At 46.7% G+C, this 20,427-nt stretch overlaps 2 protein-coding genes across 3 annotated transcripts; one reads left to right on the forward strand and one right to left on the reverse strand.

Moving 5' to 3' along the window:
• Positions 1-706: 706 nt before the first annotated feature.
• Positions 707-8,754, reverse strand: LOC130243205 (NIPA-like protein 2). Of its 2 annotated transcripts, none has more exons than XM_056475290.1 (12): positions 8,690-8,754; positions 8,190-8,270; positions 7,815-7,883; positions 7,569-7,737; positions 7,415-7,474; positions 6,252-6,373; positions 6,060-6,156; positions 3,904-4,042; positions 3,692-3,780; positions 3,536-3,599; positions 1,384-1,478; positions 707-928 (listed from the first exon to the last, which is right to left on the reverse strand). In XM_056475290.1, the coding sequence occupies exons 2-12, from the start codon at positions 8,193-8,195 to the stop codon at positions 822-824; spliced, it is 1,017 nt and encodes a 338-aa protein (XP_056331265.1). In that variant the 5' UTR covers positions 8,196-8,270; positions 8,690-8,754; the 3' UTR covers positions 707-821. The 2 variants fall into 2 exon arrangements, with proteins under 2 accessions (XP_056331265.1, XP_056331266.1); XM_056475291.1 differs by having other exon boundaries at positions 8,190-8,273; positions 8,690-8,734.
• Positions 8,755-10,768: 2,014 nt separating this feature from the next.
• LOC130243419 (potassium voltage-gated channel subfamily S member 2-like) lies at positions 10,769-13,678 on the forward strand. The gene has a single exon (XM_056475586.1). The coding sequence runs from the start codon at positions 11,147-11,149 to the stop codon at positions 12,575-12,577; it is 1,431 nt and encodes a 476-aa protein (XP_056331561.1). The 5' UTR covers positions 10,769-11,146; the 3' UTR covers positions 12,578-13,678.
• Positions 13,679-20,427: the final 6,749 nt, after the last annotated feature.

Consider the following 20,427-nt stretch of genomic DNA (forward strand, 5'->3'; position numbering starts at 1 on the left):
TGTGTGTGTGTTCATATGAACTCAGTGCACTGATTGAGTGTGTCTAAATGCGTTGTGATCCTCTCTTCAATTGACTTTAAGCAAGGGGTGTCCAAACTCGGTCCTGGAGGGCCGGTGTCCTGCTGAGTTTGGCTCCAACTTGCTTCAACACACCTGCCAGGACGTTTCTAGGTGAGGTTAGCTAGGTGAGGTGTGTTTGATTAGGGTTGGAGCTAAACTCTCCAGGACTGAGTTTGGACAGCCCTGCTCTGTGTTTAAAGCAGGTCTACAGCGCCCTCTGCTGGGGAACTCTGGTCTGTAAAATGGCTGTATTCATCCATACTCTCCTGCATTTAGTGCACTCAGAGTCAGCAGCACGACATGCATGTGTGGTTTTCTGTCTGTCCCTCAAGTGTATCTGGAGCGTCCCGTGATCACAGCTGGACTCTAAACACTGTTCTGAGGGTGTGTTTGGTGTGTCCTGCACTGTGAGCGTCACATTCAGCTCAAACCGCTGCATTAGAGTCTGTCGAGCTCAGAGGAGCAGCAGGAGGGACAGAAACTAATGCACAAGCTTCATGTTTGCGTGAACAGACCCTTTATTTACTGACGGTGTGTGTTTGAATTTGAGCTCATCTGTGTTTGATCAGCTCTCCTCAGGTGAGCTGATGTTCTTCCAGCAGGTCCATCGTGTGTAAATAAATTATTCTCCACACTAACCATCAGACGCTGTTCACATCACACTCCTTTATTATGAAAACACAACACTTCTGCTGCCCTGGGTTATGCATTCACACACACACACACGCTGTTAGTGCTGTTCTGTCCTGCAGGTGGCGCTGTTACAGCTCGTCTGGTGTGTTTGAGCTGCTGCAGGAGAATTTAGACGCCAGGGTCCCGTATTTACTGTCGTCCGTCTGCGGCTGCACTTTATCTGTACAGCTCTTCCCTGAAACGCACAGCAGATGCAGACTCAGTGCACACACACACTTACTACACACACACTAGGCATGAGCTGGTGTAAGATTCTGACGGGATGTTTAGATGTCTGGCTAAAACTAAACCTTCTCTCTCCTTTCAGCACAAGATAGTTTATTTTGAGAAGCGTTTAGGATATTCTGGAGCAGTAAACATGTCAGACTAGATGAGTGATTGACTTCTGCTGTCTTCATTAGTTTCACACACGCGTTTCTTTACTCTTTAAAACAGCGTCTTCAGGTATTTGTCTGCTGGAGATCCTGCTGTCCTCAAAGACGAATAATAAATCGGACACACACCTCAGGAACGCTCTAGCAGAAAACTTTGGTGGCTTTAAAACTTTGACTTTTCTAAACAGCAGTATACCTTGAAAACGGGTATCATCCCATGCCTAACACACACACACACACACACACACACACTTACCTGGCATCTGCCCCATGGAGATGAACACACTGTCCATCTTTATCCTGGGTCGAGCTCGAGCGATCAGGAACACTCCAGTGAACGCCAGCAGACACCTTATATACACACACAGATTATATATATTTATACACACACACACACACACACACACAGATTATATATATATACACACACACACACACACAGATTATATATATATACACACACACACACACACAGATTATATATTTATACACACACACACACACACACACAGATTATATATATACACACACACACACACACAGATTATATATATATACACACACACACACACACAGATTATATATTTATACACACACACACACACACACACAGATTATATATATATACACACACACACACACACAGATTATATATATTTATACACACACACACACACACACACAGATTATATATATATACACACACACACACACAGATTATATATATATACACACACACACACACACAGATTATATATTTATACACACACACACACACACACACAGATTATATATATATACACACACACACACACACAGATTATATATATATATACACACACACATACAGATTATATACAGTCTTATGCTAAAGTTTGTGCACCCCATAGCCTGTTGGCCTTTCAGATGAGCAGTTTGATCTGGATATGCGTTACAGCTCTTCAGCTCTGACATCACGCTGCCAGGTGTGTATATTTCTGCAGCCCAACAGAATAATGACATCAGTGTTCTGTAGAGACCCCTTTAGCTGGAAGATCCACCTGTAGACGCTTCTCATAGTCCAGGATGAGTCCCTGAACTCTCGCTGAAGGCATTGTGGGCCATTCTGCAGAACTCCTCCAGTTCAGTCAGGTCTGATGAGTGCCGAGTGTGAACAGCCCTTCACAAATCAATCCACAGATGTTTAATGATGTTCAGCTCTGGGGACTGGGCTGGCCATTCTAGATCATTGTATGGTGTCTAAGCATGAACTCCTTTGTAGATCTGGAGCTGTGCTTTGGGTCATCGTCCTGCTGAAACATCTAACCCTGCCATATCTTCAGCCTCTTGACTGACTCCTGAACAGTGTTCTCCAGAATCTGCTGATGCTGGGTGAGTCCATGCAGCCTTCAACTCTGACAGGGTGTCCAGTAGCTGTGCTGGCCACACGTCCACACAGCATGATGGAGCCTCCAGCATATCTTACAGCAGGAGCAGGTTCTCCTGAAGCTGTGTTCTTCTCCATCATGTAAAGCTCCTGTGGTTGTGGCATCTGTCCACAGAGTATTCCTCCAGAATGATTCAGGTGTGTGCAGATGAGTCTTTGCACACCTCAGACGGCTCTTCTCATTGGCTGAACACAGAGAAGTCTTCTTCTGCATCTCCTTCCTCCATTGAGCTGCTCTGTGTGAGGAGTCTGCTGGACTGTGGAGCGAGATGATCCTGGAGCTCTGTGGAGGAGGTGGTCTGTGATCATTCTAACCATTCTTCTCCTTTACCTTCAGATGTTGGTCCAGCACATCTCTCCTTCACCAGAGCTGCTCCTGTGGTCTTCCATTATCTTCCTATATCTCTGACTGTGGAGATGGAGACTTTAACCCTCTGTGAGAGCTGTCTGCAGCCCTCTCCTAACGCATGTTGGTGGATTATCCTAGTGTTTAGCTCATCAGGAAGATCTTCTGAGGTTCCCATGTTGCTGTATTCAGATTGACCATAAGGAGAAGCACAGGTAGCCATCAGCCGTCTGACATCTCCCTCTTCATGACTGGCGGGTCGTGTGTGTGAGGATAGTTAATGTTCACCGAGTCCCTCAGCATTCAGAGACTACAGGTGTACAGATCCAGACAGAAGAGAGGTGCACAGACTTCTGCACAGCCTGTAGTTCAGTCTCAGTGTAACCTCACACACGTCAGCACTGACTACACTGCAGATCTGTGTCTGAATAACACCACATTATCCAGCTTTCACCAGAAACCCAGAGACAAATCACTGTGATCTCCTCTAATAAAGAAAGAGCACAGAGAGGGCCTATGCTACTGCATACAACTGTATATAACACACACACACACACACACACATGTTACACACACACGCGGCAGCAGTGAATCTAGTGTTAAATGGAGACGCTGTAACTGAGGAGAGCTGCTCACCCGACACCGAACATGAGGACGTGAACCAGAGAGATGCCGTAAAACTCCTCATAGAACAGAATGCCTGAACACACACACACACACGTCTGACGTTATTGTGTGTATTCAGTGTTTGTGTGTTTATTGTGTTGTTGTTTGTGTGTGTGTTGATCTGACCGGCCACGACAGCACTGGCGGTGAAGAACACGTAGTTGATGGGGACGATCTCTGTGGCGTCGAAGAGCTTCATGGCCTCATTCAGAAACCTACACACACACACACACCAGAGAAACCGTATAGTCACAGATAAATAAATGTGTGTGTGTGTGTGTGTGTGTGTGTGTGTGTGTGTGTGTGTGTGTGTGTGTGTGAGAGAGAGACAGACTCACTTGATCTGGAATGCACAGGAAGTGATCATGATGATGAACATGATGTAGAATATAGGGTAGGTGAGCTGCAGGTGACTCCCGCGCAGGGTCTCCGTGATCATTCCAGACACAGCCTTCACCGAGATCACCGTCACCGAGGCTACACAACAACAACACAATCAGCACAACACCGAGATCACCGTCACCGAGGCTACACAACAACACAATCAGCACAACACCGAGATCACCGTCACCGAGGCTACACAACAACACAATCAGCACAACACCGAGATCACCGTCACCGAGGCTACACAACAACAACACAATCAGTACAACACCGAGATCACCGTCACCGAGGCTACACAACAACAACACAATCAGTACAACACCGAGATCACCGTCACCGAGGCTACACAACAACACAATCAGCACAACACCGAGATCACCGTCACCGAGGCTACACAACAACAACACAATCAGTACAACACCGAGATCACCGTCACCGAGGCTACACAACAACAACAACAACACAATCATCGATCAATAGCAGAGCAATCATAATCATCACTGCTACACACTGTTGATTATCAAGTGTTGACAATCGAGTGCTGATTATTGAATGTTGACTATTGAGTGTTGTTTATCGAGTGCTGAATATCGTATGCTGACTATCGTGTTCTAAATACTGAGTACTGACTATCGAGTGCTGATTATCGAGTGTTGAATATCGTGTGCTGACTATCATGTTCTAAATACAGAGTGCTAACTATCCAGTGCTGATTATGGAGTGCTGATTATAGAGTGTTGACTATCGAGTGCTGACTATCGAGTGCTGAGTATCAAGTGATAACTATTGAGTGCTGATTATAGAGTGTTGACTATCAAGTGCTGATTATAGTGCTGACTATCGAGTGCTGACTATTGATTGCTGAGTATAGAGTGCTGATTATAGTGCTGACTATCGAGTGCTGACTATTGATTGCTGAGTATCGAGTGCTGACTATAGAGTGCTGACTATCGAGTGCTGATTATAGGATTATAGTGCTGATTATAGAGTGCTGATTATAGAGTGCTGATTATAGAGTGCTGACTATCGGGTGCTGACTATCGAGTGCTGACTATTGAGGACTGACAATCAAGTGCTGACTATCGAGTGCTGAATATCGAGTGCTGAATATCGAGTGATGACTATCGAGTGCTGACTATCGAGTGCTGATTATAGGATTATAGTACTGACTATTGAGTGCTGATTATAGAGTGCTGAATATCGAGTGATGAATATTGAGTGCTGACTATCGAGTGCTGATTATAGAGTACTGACTATCGAGTGCTGAATATGGAGTGCTGACTATCGAGTGCTGATTATAGGATTATAGTGCTGACTATCGAGTACTGACTATCGAGTGCTGACTATTGAGTGGTGACTATCGAGTGCTGAATATCGAGTGCTGACTATCGAGTGCTGACTATTGAGTACTGACAATCGAGTGCTGATTATCGAGTGCTGAATATAGAGTGGTGACTATCAAGTGCTGACTATTGAGTACTGACAATCAAGTGCTGACTATCGAGTGCTGATTATAGAGTGCTGAATGTAGAGTGCTGAATATCGAGTGCTGATTATAGAGTGCTGAATGTAGAGTGCTGAATATTGAGTGCTGATTATAGAGTGCTGAATGTAGAGTGCTGAATATTGAGTGCTGATTATAGAGTGCTGAATGTAGAGTGCTGAATATTGAGTGCTGATTATAGGATTATAGAGTGCTGATTATAGAGTACTGACTATCGAGCGCTGATTATAGAGTGCTGATTATAGAGTGCTGACTATCGAGTGCTGACTATCGACTGCTGACTATCGGGTGCTGACTATCGAGTGCTGACTATTGAGTACTGACAATCGAGTGCTGACTATCAAGTGCTAATTATAGAGTGCTGAATATCAAGTGCTGACTTTTGATTGCTGACTATTGAGTGTTGACAATCGAGTGCTGGTTGTGTTGACTATCAGGTATTGACTGTGGAGTGCTGACTATGGAGTGCTGATTATAGAGTGCTGAATATCAAGTGCTGACTTTTGATTGCTGACTATCGAGTGTTGACAATCGAGTGCTGGTTGTGTTGACTCTCAGGTATTGACTATGGAGTGTTGACTATGGAGTGTAGATGAGTGTTCTCACCCAGCAGTGCCACCAGGATCATCATGATGATGATGTGCTTCACGTTCCTGCACTTGTACAGGTACATCAGAATGGCGAAGAGCAGCACCTCAGACATCTGCGCACACGCACACACACACACACACACACACACACACAGGACTCAGGTTCTCTGCTGTTGCTGTCCTGTAGTCTGTTCTGAAACACACTTACGAAGTATATGAGGAAGGTCCAGCTGACCAGCGAGCGCTCCACCATGTTGGCCGTCACATGAGGGGACGAGTGAGGGGCAAAGGTGACCAGGAAGTAGGTGCCGGTGAGAGCCAGAGCGCCTCCTGAGGGAGCACCGCAGATTCACACTGGTGTCAATGCATTTACAGTCACCTGAAGCCAAACGCTCACTGCGTAACATACTGAAGGGATCATCCCTGTGCCCTAACCCCTGCTGAGGGGTCACCCTCCACAGGGACCGCTTCAAAGGGGGTAAAGGGTGACACCAAACAACTTCTGAAGTGTCCATCAGTTGTACTCTTTACCATAGTTCACTGATAAGGGCTTGTTATGAGCACTTCAGTTTGGAGCACTGCTTTAATATGGCAGCCATGACTGCCTTCACTCAGAAGTGTTCTTCATACACTCAGAAATAAAGGTACAAGAGCTGTCCCTGGGGTGGTACCTTCTTAAAAGGTTCATATTTGTCCTTAAAGGGTCCTTATTAATACCTCAAGGGTTCATATTAGTACCTAAGAAGTGCAAAAGTGTGCCTGGGGAAATGTTTAGGTACTAATATAGACCTTTGAGGTCCCAATATGGACCCTTTAAGTACACATATGTACCTTTGGAAAAGGCACCACCCCAGTGAGAGCACCTGTCCCTGTGTTTCTGAGTGCAGGGTGATCTACATCCCGTTCAGAACACTGATTGTGACTGAAATGCTGAATGTTTGATGCTGATAATAATAGTGAGTGTGTTCGTATAGGCCTGATCTTCTCCTTCTGCTAGCTTTACCTTAATTAAACCGCCAGTAATGATTAGAGCTCAGATCAGTGCTGTGTGTGACTGTACTTCAGTGTCCAGTGTGTGTGTGTGTGTGATGATCATAATGCAGATCCAGACGGAGGTTATCCCAGAATAACCCTTCAGTGTGAGGATGAGCTGCTGGTGGAGCTGCTGGTGGAGCTGCTCTGCTGTACTCTGAGATGAACATTAGCTGAAGTGTGAACCACTGCTGTGATCAGATCACTGAGGTAAACGAAACACTGACGGTGGAATCGCTGCTGTGTGTGTGTGTGTGTGTGTGTGTGTGTGTGTGTGTGTAACTGAGCTTCAGTGTTTAGTGTTGAAGATGAGCAGAGGAGTGATGAAGCTGGACTCACCCAGGACGTCTGAAGCGCGTAGAGTCTCCTTGAGGAACACCACAGAGATGACGGCGCTGGCTGACACACCGCAGAGAGAGAGAGAGTGAGAGTGCACCTGTAAGTATATGTCTGTATGTATGTAGAGTGAGTGTGTGTGTGTGTGTGTGCTCACCGATGACAGACACACACCCCAGCGGAGCGATGAGCGAGGCGGGGGCGAACCCGTACGCACTGAAGTTGCCCAGCTCCCCCAACCCCATCAGCAGCACCCCGACCCACCACACACGGCTGGTGTAGTACGGCCGTGTCCCGCGCTGAGACTGACGCACGTGTGTGTATTTCTGCACACAGAGGAGTCAGATACACACACACACACACACACACACACAGACTCTTCTGCTCATGTATTGATCTTCACCTGGATGTTCAAGGAGATGCTGATCAGGAAGTTCCCGCAGACGGCGATGCAGATGCCCACGATATAAGCCTACACACACACACACACACACACACACACACACACACACACACACCAGATGAGGGATACAGCTCTCACAGAGATGGAGATCTCCTGACAATGAGGAGGAAGATGAAGAGTGATGTTGACTGTTCACACTGCAGCAGTAAACACACACACACACACACACACACACACACACACACACCCTGTCGTTAGATGATTGACTGCAGTTCATCTCAGGTTAGAGGCGGTGCTGGAGTTAATCTCAGGTTAGTTCCTCTAGTGTGAGTTGAGCTCAGATTACGGACCGCAGTCCACACTGATGTTCTGTACCTCCATCCTGGATCTTCACCTGTCGTCCCCACAAGGCATGAACAGACAGTGTGTAAGCACATTCACAAACACACTGCACTGCTACTAATGAAAACACACACACACACACACACACACACACACACACACACACACATTGAGCTCAAGTGTGTTGGTGTAATGTGTGTGACGCAGATGAAGGATGTTCTCTGATCACACACAGCAAATACATTCACAAATCTCTGAGATGACACACACACACACACACACACACACACACACACACACTGCAGAGAAACTCTACAGCTCCTGTAGTAAACACACATCATCTGTCAGAGTGTCTGCGCTGAGGCCTGTGTGAAGCCTGACATTCGTCACACACACACATCATCATCCAGCATAAACACCAGGCCATAACACACACACACACACACACACACACACACACACACACTCATTGATCATTAATTCAGGATCACACCATAAGAACACAGCAAGAGAAGATCAGCAGATATACATACAGCTCCTCCGGTACGGGCACACAGGCACTGCTGGGGCTTTCTGAATGTGTGTGTGTGTGCGTGTGCGCGTGTGTGGACTCTTTGTACAGGCCAGGACAATAGTGTTCTGTCAGTGTGTGTGTGTGTGTGTGTGTGAGGCGGGATCAGTGCTGTGCTGGATGGACAGTAGATCTATTATCTTACATTACAGCACATTCTTGCATGATATCACCGCAGTGTGTGTGTGTGTGTGTGTGTGTGTGTGTGTGTGTGTGTGTGTGTGTGTGTGTGTGTGTGTGTAACAGCCTGACGGGTCTACAGTGACAGTCAATTATTATTATTATAAAGATTTTGGGAGAGATGTTAAAAGGACATTTTTCCTCATTTCACTGGGTTGCTGGGTCAGATATAACAATAACCCACCAATCCTTTATTTTTAATTCAATTTAATTGTCATTTTAACCCTGTTGGGTTAGTCTATTCAGTAACCCAGCACATGTTATAGTGTATCTCCAGGCTTTTCTCAGCATGACCCTGATATTCTGATCAACATCTTCATTTACCTCACTCTAGAAAACCAAACGTTGGGTTGTTTTAGATAGGTTGGGTTACTTTATTTATACCCGAAGGTAGATTTGGTACAGATTATATTTATATTAAATGTTTTTATCCCAAATGTTGGGTTTGTCCATATTTGACCCAGAGTTTGGCTAATACATTCATTCATTCTCCTTCAGCTGAGTCCCTTTATTAATCAGGGGTCTCCACAGCGGAATGAACCACCACAGCATATGTTTTACACAGCGGATGCCCTTCCAGCTACATCCCATCACTGGGAAACACCCATACACTCTCATTCACACACACACACTCATACACTACGGCCAGTTTAGTTGATCAGTTCCCCTATAGCACATGTGTTTGGACTGTGGGGGAAACCGGAGCACCCGGAGGAAACCCACACCAACACGGGGAGAACATGCAAACTCCACACAGAAACACCAACTGACCCAGCTGAGACTCGAACCAGCAATATTCTTGCTGTGAGGCACGTGCTCCCCTCTGCACCACCATGTATCCGTTGGTTAATACTACCCAGCATCTATTAGAATGCAGCTGCTTTAGAACTCATGCCATACTTAACCACTCTGATCAGTGCTGGGTTGTATTAATATTAAAACACTGGGTCAGATATGACAAACCAAATGAGTGGGATACAAATGTAATTCAAGGCTGTCACGGTGGCTCAGTGGTTAACTCTATGGCCTCACAGCACTCAGGTCTCTGGTTCGAGTCTCGGCTGGGTCAGTTGGTGTTTCTGTGTGGAGTTTGCATGTTCTCCCCGTGTTGGTGTGGGTTTCCTCCGGGTGCTCCGGTTTCCCCCACAGTCCAAACACATGCGCTATAGGGGAACTGATCAACTCAACTGGCCGTAGTGTATGAGTGTGTGTGTGTGTGGATGTTTCCCAGTACTGGCTTGCAGCTGGAAGGGTGTAAAACGTGCTGGAATAGTTGGTGGTTCAATCCACTGTGGCGACCCTTGATGAATAAAGGGACTAAGCTGAAGGAAAATGAATGTAATTTAAAAAAAAAAATAAATAACCCAGAGTGTTAATTGTGCAAATTTGACTCATCGCTGGCTTAATACAACTCCAACATGTTTAGAGTGAAATAATGAGCGCGATATCATTAGAAGAAACACCACAGTAAAGACTGTTTGGGATTTGACTTTCAGATTTATTTAGCTTATAAACACACACACACACACACACACACACACAGCTCTGCCAACATGTAAATAGCACTGATCTCTATAATCTGTCAATTCAGATGATGAAATCTAACATGAATGTTATGATGCCTAGAGCTCGCTCACAACAGTGCGCGGTGGAGAAACCACACTGTGTTTCTCTCAGCTCAGCTCTGCCTCCTCTATTCTGCTGTCATTGGGCTTCTGTGTGTCGCAGTGGTTATTCTGAAAGCTGATTCCAGTCAAACACACATAAATAGGCAGGCAATATTCTCATTATTGGCGGTGTATGTGGGTAACCCGTCCCTCATCATCACCTCCGTCCCTCATCATCACCCCCGTCATTACTTCACAGAGATCAGCGTCCGCCATTACGCGTGTCTCTGACCGCGCACGGTGTGTTTACGAGCAAAACCAAGCTGAATGTGGACCCACAGCTCTCCTGCACTTAGATCAAGACCCTCGCGTCAGTCGGTTTCCAGACACCGGTGATGTCGCGGTGAGCTTAGTGTCGGTAAGCGCGCGTAAAGCTGTTCGCGCTCCCGGTCTGTGTTTCCGGTGTCGTCACCGTCTGTCGGGCGCGCGCCTGTAAAACGCAGGAGTCTGAGAGCTGTAAATCATTATCATCAACATCTCATCCTGCGATGTGACGCGTCGGCCGTCATGCGGAGGGAGCGGAACAGCGCGTCTGCTCACGCGTTTCTCCCGCGCTCCTGCTCATTCGCGCCATGACTGAGCTGTTTTCCCGCCTTTCTGTTTCCGTGATGTCGGACCACAGTTGTCCAGAGGAGGGCGCTATCCGCATCAATGTGGGTGGCTTCAGGCGGCGGATGCTGTCCGACAGACTGTCCCGCTTCCCTGAGACCCGTCTGGCCCGGCTGCTGCGCTGCGGCTGCAGAGAGTCTGCACTGGAGCTCTGCGACGACTACGATGAGTCTGAGCGGGAGTTTTACTTCGACCGGAACCCGGCGCTGTTCCCTTACGTGCTGCACTTCTACAACACCGGCCGGCTGCACGTGATGGACGAGCTCTGCATCTTCTCCTTCAGCCAGGAGATGGAGTACTGGGGCATCGACGCGCTGTTCCTGGACGCCTGCTGCAGCGCCACCTACCACTGCCGCCGCATGGAGCCCGCCAGGGAGCGCAGCGAGCAGCACAGCACCGCCTCCTCTGTAGAGCAGATGCTGGAGCTCTACAGTGCCGCTGGTAGGTTCGAGACACAGCCGTTGGGCAGGCTCCGCCGCAGGGTGTGGCTGACTCTGGATCACCCCGGGTACTCCGCCTGCAGCCGGCTGCTGAGCGCGCTGTCTGTGCTGGTGCTGCTGGCCTCCATCGCCTGCATGTGTCTGAACAGCATGAGTGAGTTTGCGCTGCGTGACGCCACCGGCGGCCTCCACGAGGACCCGCGTTTCGAGACGGTGGAGCGCCTGGGCATCGGCTGGTTCACCCTGGAGCTGCTGGCCAGACTCGCTGCGGCTCCAGACCTGCGGCGCTGCCTCCTGCAGCCACTCACGCTGATCGACCTGCTGTCTGTGCTGCCCTTCTACCTGGCGCTGCTGCTGCGGCTGGCGGAGAGCTGCCCGCTGGTTAACCTAGGCCGCGCGGCGCAGGTGCTGCGGCTGATGCGGGTGCTCCGCGTTCTGCAGCTAGTGCGCCACTCCACGGGCCTGCGCTCGCTCGGTGCCACCCTGGCCCACAGCCTGCAGGAGGTCGGCCTGCTGCTGCTGTACCTAGCCGTGGGCGTCTGCTTCTTCTCCGTCATGGCCTACACCGTGGAGCAGGAGGACAGCGAGGGCCTAGGCAGCGTCCCCGCCAGCTGGTGGTGGGCCACCGTCAGCATGACCACCGTGGGCTACGGAGACGTGGTGCCCGCCTCTGCGCTGGGCAAGCTGACGGCCGCAGCCTGCATCCTGGCGGGCATCCTGATGGTGGTGCTGCCCATCACGCTGATCTTCAACAAGTTCTCTCTGTTCTATAAGAGGCAGCAGCGTCTGGAGCTCCTGGTGCGCCGCTGCCCGCTGGACACTGGCCTGAAGGTGGCGCCGGCGCTCCGGCTGACGGATTACTACACACATAAGATGAAGAGTCTGATGGCCAGCCTGACCAACATGAGCCGCAGCGAGCACAGCGACCACAGCCTGGAGCTCACACTGCACTAGCTGCAGACTCGAGTGTGCGTGCGTGTGTGTGTGTGCCTGCCTGCGTGCGTGTCTGTCTCTCTATGGGTGAGAGAGTGTGTGTTTGTTGTTTGTGGATGAGAGAGCTTTTGTGTGTGTGTGTGTGTGTGTGTGTGTGTGTGTGTGTGTGTGTGTGTGTGTGTTTCTGAATTGGGGAACGGTGGACTCTGATCTTAATAACTCATACACATGCACATTTACACACACACACACACACACACACACACGCACACAAACTTTCCCACACAGACACACACACTTTCTCTGTCTCACACTCACAAACTCACTCTCTCTCTCACACACACACACACACGCACACACACACACAAGCTTGTTCTCACACACAAACTCTTACACACATTCATACACATGCACACAAGTTCTTTCTCACACACACACACACACACACACACACACACACACACACACACACACACACAGATCAGCAGGGTTCATATGTGTGTGTTTTCAGCTTCCCCTGTGTACACTCTAACATACACCAGGCTGTTTAACCCAGCATTGGGTCAGCTAGTATGACTCCAAACTGAAGTCATTTCTCAACTCAGTTTAACTGACACTGTTAACCCATCTTCTCCAAATTTGACCCAACGCTGGGTTAAAACAGTCAAACATGTTTGTCAGTGTGTGTTCAGTATCAGTGTTATTCAGTCTGATAAACCTGCTGGGTTGTTAGAGTTAATCACAGTAATGATCTCCCTTCAGCACAGGAGCAGGAGATCAGCGCAGTACAGTCAGAGCAGCTGAGGATATCAGTATATATGCACACAGCTAATCTGAGTGTGTGTGTGCGTGTGTGTGTGTGTGTGTTTATCATCATACACCATAATGAACTGATCTGATCAATACAATAATTAGGAATAATCTGTGTATAGCCTTCAAGACCTTCAGTCCACGATCCAACCGCTGGGTTAAACAGGTGTTTTGATGAACCCAATGAGTTGTACTTGTTTTTGTATAGAGAGAATTGTTGATGTTTTAGGACCCCTGCTGAAAAATCCAGCTTAAACCAGCCTAGGTTGGTTGGCTGGTTTTAGCTGGTTGACCAGTCTGGTTTTAGAGGGGTTTTGGCCATTTCCAGGCTGGTTTCCAGCCTTTTCCATCCTGGTCTTAGCTGATCAGGCTGGAAAATGACCAGCTAAATCCAGCTAAGACCAGCTTGACCAGCCTGGTTTAAGCTGGACATAGCTGGTTTTGGCTGGGCTCCCAGCCTGGCTAGGTGGTCAAGCTGGTTTTAGCTGGTCATTTTCCAGCCTGACCAGCTAAGACCAGGCTGGAAATGCTTCAGCATCTGTAAATGAGAATTTCAGCTCAATCAGCTATATATGGCGAAATTAACTGTTTATATTTATTTATTTGTTTGTTTATTCCTCCCTGCTGGTCCTTCATCAGTGTTGTTGTTGGTCTCTCAGTGGTCAGTCACCATCAGACTCTCTGATTAGCACTGCAGTGACGATGATGATGATGATGATGGACACTGATCTGCATGATATTCAGACACAGTAATGTCATGTATCTGTGTTAGCTGTCGTGTTTTTGGTGTTGTACTGTAATCTGCTGTGAATATGGAGATGTGCTGAAGAGAAATGATCGACACAGCTGAATCTGATGTTAATAAGCACACCTGTCCTGTTGTGTATTCGCCATTTTGCTGTGATTCTCATGACAGACTGTACCGTGTGTGATGTGATAAAGCAGTGTTTCCTTATGATAGATATATTATTTTGATATTGAGATGTGACAGATGTTGTACAGATGTTGTATTCACTGATAAATAAACTCTGGCTGTCCAACCTGTGGTTCCCGCCGGGGCTTTTTTCCCGCCTTCACCACCATGAGCTCCGTTTCCGTGGAAACACGCTAACCGGTTTGCTTTCTCTGAATTAAGCAGCAGCACTAACACACACATCTGCCTGCTAGTGTGTATTATCTGCACACAGCTTGTGTGAGGACTGTATAATGCTTCATGTGCTGGTTTGTGATGTTTCCATAAGCAGCGATTCCAGGACTGATGCCGGGCTGAGCTCCGCATGCAGCCAGCAGCTCCGTCATCCCCCGGGCTGCGGCTCCACCTGCTGGACACACAGCACACTGCAGCCGCACACGGAGGAGCAGCACAGGTAAACATCATGCACACCCACAACTTTACTCACAGTTCACTCACTATTCTCTGTCCCTCGCGAAGTTTCAAGCCTTTCTGAGTTTCTTTCTCCTGCTGGAGACTAAAGAGGATATTTTGAAGAAAGCTAAAGATCTGTAATTATTGGCGTCCACAGTAAAACACACACACGTGTGTTTCATAAACATGTGTTTTCATGTCTAACAACACATTTAGTCCATCATAACACACTGACAATAGGACACTCTCCTCAGCTGACATTAGACACTGCATTATTTTACACATGTGTCAGCTCTGCCCTTATATCTGAAGCCCCTCTACATTTCTGCTGTGCTGGCTTTAGTAAAGGCAGCCATTTTGTTTCTTTAGCTGCAGAAATTCAATACAAAAAATGAATGACCATCTCAGAGTAGCTTTATAAAATGTACAGTTTATGTAAAAAATAAATAAATACAGGCACAGACATACTGCAGTCCAGACGTTATTCACAAAAGGACATCACTGCATGATATACACACAGAAAATAACAGTAGTCTTCTGCATTTGGCCACATGTTCTCATCCACATCACACCTGAGATCTTCTCTGGCAAGGCATCATGGGAATAATCCTCTTGTCGTTCCTTTTCCACATCAGATCAGCCCAAAGAGTCCTCTTCTAGAACATATGATCATGAGATTGAGAGAGCCTGAGTGTGGTTCCTCGATGATTTCTGTATCTGCATCACTGCAATAAGCAGTACAGTACAACAGCAAATATAATGCAGGAAAGTTCAACAGCAGTAGAATCTGCAGTACAGCTGAAGTAACAGTAAATAAACTGAGAGGGCCCTTACAAAACATTACTGCAGTTTATTACTAAGAACACTGCAGTTTCTTAAAGGAATCCTGCCGATTCAGTTCACTTCTGGAACGTGCAGTTTGTTGGACAAGAGAAAACTGTTGCAGTATTACTGCAACACAACTGAAGTAGTACAGTACAGCTGCAGGACACCACTGCATTAGTACTGACATGATACTATAATGCACCTCTTCTTATGCTTATTTTGCACTTGATCACATAAATAAAGCTTAAAGGAAACAGAAACGTGCTCACATTTAGAAAATAGACATGAAGATATGTGTCCAACTCAGTATGATTTTTATCCAATTAGAAAAAACTAGCTTAAACTAGGCCTTTGATCTGGTGGCGCAGTGGGTAGTGCTGTCACCTCACAGCAAGAAGGTCACAGATTTGAGTCTCGGCTGGGTCAGTGTGTGTTTCTGTGTGGAGTTTGCATGTTCTCCCCGTGTTGGTGTGGGTTTCCTCCAGGTGCTCCGGTTTCCCCCACAGTCCAAACACATGTGCTATAGGGGAATTGGGTAGGCTAAATCGTCCGTAGTGTGTGTGTGTGAATGAGTGTGTGTGGATGTTTCCCAGAGATGGGATGTGGCTGGAAGGCCATCCGCTGCGTAAAAACGTGCTGGATAAGTTGGCGGTTCATTCCGTTGTGGCGACCCCAGATTAATAAAGGGACTAAGCTGAAAAGAAAATGAATGAATGAATAGGTGTTTGATGTAAACACATGTCCTGAATTACAGCATGTGCACCTAAAAGCTGTGAATGTGTTATAATAGATGCAGCAATACAGTGCAATGACAGGCCGCTTCTCTGTCTGAGCTGGGACTGCATCAGTAATGTTGGTCTGCAGATCTCCATTGTGTCAGATGTGAGATGTTGTTGTGTTGATAGTAAAAGGTCTCAGTCCTCCATCAGTCCTCCATCAGTCCGTCATCACAGTGCTTCAGTATTCTTCTTCTTCTATTATTATTCCCTCCAGAACTGTCTTGAGTATCTGTCTGCTCTCCCGTCTCACACCTCCAGAAGCCTCCGCGTTCATCATGTCTGGTCTTGGTCTTCTGAGGCACAGCTCATTTATTAGAGGAGAACAAACACCCCAGTGGAGAATCTCAACAGTGTGTTACCCCACCGGTCCATCGCCACCCAACCCGCTCCGAGCTGATATCCAACCAGCGACCTGTTGCTGTAACAAGGAGGCTAAAGACCATGGCCTCTATAGCGTCTGTAGCTAGAGCACCTTTAGAGGTCAGAGGAGTGAGGTTTACCTGCACAGCACTTCACTAGCTGGCCTCCACTTCTCTCAGAGATATCAGTGCAGGAGGAGCAGCAGGAGCTGAGGAGGTGATGCTCTCCTGCAGCACTAATGGAGACGCTGCTGTGTTCACTGATGATCAATACACTATTACAGTTATAGGTCTGATTCACAGCCAGTGTTCAGTGTTGGTTCAGTTCAGCATGACTGTCTCATGTTGCAGCTCCACACACACGGAGCTCAAATACACACGAACACGGACCCTTACAGCCACTGTGAAGGTGGAAACAGATGATCATCCACTGAGCTGAGGAGGAAATGACATCATCCTCTGACACATAGACAGTCACACACATTCTGAATCACACACACTGAATCACACACACTCGCTCACACACTCTCTCTGATTCTCCTATAGATGAGGAGGAACACACGGGTCCCCTGGTGCAGCTCCGTCTGGAGGCCCTGCCGGGAGAACGACCACAGCTGCTCGATGGAAAGCAGGTGTGTGTGTGTGTGTGTGTGTGTGTGTGTGTGTGTGTGTGTGAACGAGAGATCCGCAAACTCAATTACTGCTGAAAAATAGATGACCACATCACACATTCATCTGAACTTCTCCTCTGAACCCGTCCCGTCTGCAGTGGCGCAGGACACACACACACACACACACACACACACACACACACACACCGACCCAGTGTTTGAGTAACTGTGTGTTTGAGCAACACCTTAAGCACACACACACAGCCAGACCAGTTGATCACACCACATGGATGAACTCTGTGTGTGTGTGTGTGTGTGTGTGCGTGTGTGTGTGCGTGTGTGCGTGTGTGTGTGTGTGTGTTCTCATATTAGAAGGAAGTGTTAGTATTCTCTTTGCTGATCTTTATGTGTTGATGAAGGTGAAGGTGTAGTGATATGTGTGTGTGTGTGTGTGTGTGTGCGTTTGTTTTTGTGACATATCAGGACAAATCTATGAATACACACCAACAAAGTCAGGACATGTGTAGAAGTCAGGACCAAAACCAATGTCCTCATTTTTTCTGAGCATGCCACAGTGTTCTCCAGCCTTAAATATATACTTGGTGCAAAAATCTCCTTAGGCTTTAATTTTCACAATTTTTTGAAATCATCTGTGTAAGAGTGTATCATATTTTTTGCTCACTCACTGATACGCCAACTATTGGAAGTGTGAGGTACTGCGCTAAACATTTACACACAGAAAGTCAAAATAAGAGTCTTTCTAACTTTTCGTTATGAAATTCACAGTTATGAAGTCGGAATGCCTAGCTATCTAGCCAATGATTTACCAAATAAACAGCGCGTTGGCAACTAAAACGGTTCTAAGGATTGGAATTTAAACATTATAACTTACAATTATCTACAACTTAATATTAGGACGAATGCTGTTACAAGCTAGCTCAAGTTAGCAGACTCGTTCTAGCTCTCTGGCTAAAAGTGACAGGTTCTTGTTAATACACAAGCTGTCTAAAATGTTAAATGTGTGGCTAACCACATCCACTGAACCAGCGGTGATCTAGGGATTTTTATCTTGAAGACGTCCACGGGGGACCTTTATTTTGGTGGTGCCGTGAAAGCCGGAACATGTGGTGCTCATTCTCTGTGTTTATCAGCAAATATGGATTTATATAATTTTGACAAATCTTTGGATATTTAATAAACTTTTAATTTCACAAACCTTGCAGATTTAATCGAATCCATAAGTCAGATATTCTGAAGTGCACACTGGTATCCTGCATCAACCTGCATACTGTGCATGACAGACAGTCCGTGTAACATTATATGCTTATATATTAAGGTTCCGTGAGTCATATTCATAATTTTACACATATATATATATATATATATATATATATATATATATATATATATATATATATATATATATATATATATATATATATATACACACACACATTTTTTACAAATAGGAGATAGTTTGAAAATTCTAAATATATTAGTCTACGTTGAGTACAGAATTAAAATGTCTTATGTGAAGTGGTGTTTAATGTTGTGCAAATACATAAGTGCATAAGCTTGAGTTATACAAGTACATAATATTATGCATTTGTAAACATTAAAAGCGAATTGTCAATATGCATGATATAAATTATATATTTGTATCTAGAATGGTTGGCTTTAAAATGTAAGAGCATTATGTATTATTAGATAGCTGCACTAGTTAGCTTCAGAGCTAGAATACATGCAGGTATTAATCAAATCATGTTCAACAAAACAATGTTATGTCAGAATTTAGATGTATGTATGTGTTATGCTGTAAGTTTAATTTATGATCAATGTTAAAACAGTTATCACAATTCTTTTTTTTTCACCACACATTTATGGATGTGAAATTTTTTTTTGTTAATACATCTGAACAAATCCATATATACTATATTCCACAAACATTCCACTGAATGTTAAATCACATGTAAATCTATTACGACCTCATTCGCTTACTGGTTCAAGAAATACAAGGTCTGGGACAAATATTGTTTTTAGTTTACATTCACTAGCAAGGCTAGCAAGCCTCACTGATGTGGGCTACATCATTATGTAAATGTTATTTGCATTTGATTGAGTTTATCTGAACCCTTTCAGAAACATATGGAATCAGATATTCTTCAGGATTTAGTGATGAGCTAGTCAAGTCAAAATACAATGACCCATTGGTAGAATACTGAGTAACGTCTAGGTTACTAAAGTAACCCTCGTTCCCCGAAGACCAGTCGACCAAACAGGTCGACCTGGGCTTCCCCGAAGCGCTCCCATATCAACTCAACAGCCTCGGGGTGGAGCCGGCATTCTCCGCGGGGCGCAGGCTGCCGTGAGAGCGCATCCGATGCATGGTTGAGCTCACCCGGGATGTGAACGGCGCGCAGCGATTTCAGCAGCGCATGACTCCAAAGGAGCAGACGGCGAGCGAGCTGAGACATGCGGCGGGAACGCATACCGCCCATATGGTTGATATATGCTACCGCTGCCATGCTGTCCGTCCTGACCAGCACGTGTTTCTGCTCCAGGGCCGGTAAAAAAACGGCGGAGAGCGAGAAACACTGCCAGCAGCTCTAGGCATTTCATATGCCAATGCAACTGGGGGCCCTTCAACGGGCCGGCTGCTACATGCTCGTTGTACACGGCTCCCCAGCCCGCGCTGGAAGCATCTGTCTATACGACAACATGCGTGGATACTTGTCCTAAGGGCACCCGGCCCGTAGAAAATCAAGATCCGCCAGGGGCTGAGGCTGCGGCGACACAGCGAGGTGATGGTCACCCGGTGCGCGCCCGCGCGCCATGCCCGTCTGGGGACTCGATCGCGAAGCCAAAGCTGGAGTGGTCTCATATGAAGCAAACCGAGCTGCATGATCGTGGCAGCGGATGCCATATGCCCCAGGAGCCTCTGAAAAAATTTCAGTGGAACCACTGTTTTCCTGTCGAGAATACTCAGACAGGACAGCACTAGCCTGGCGTGCTCTCTGAAGGTCAGCTCCATCCCGAGATAAGAGATGCTCTGCCCCAGGGCGAGCATGCTCTTTTCTCGGGTGACCTGAAGCCCTAACTGGTCGAGGTGCTGAACCCTGTC

This window comes from Danio aesculapii, chromosome 16 (assembly GCF_903798145.1).
Source record: "Danio aesculapii chromosome 16, fDanAes4.1, whole genome shotgun sequence".
Lineage (NCBI taxonomy): Eukaryota > Metazoa > Chordata > Actinopteri > Cypriniformes > Danionidae > Danio > Danio aesculapii.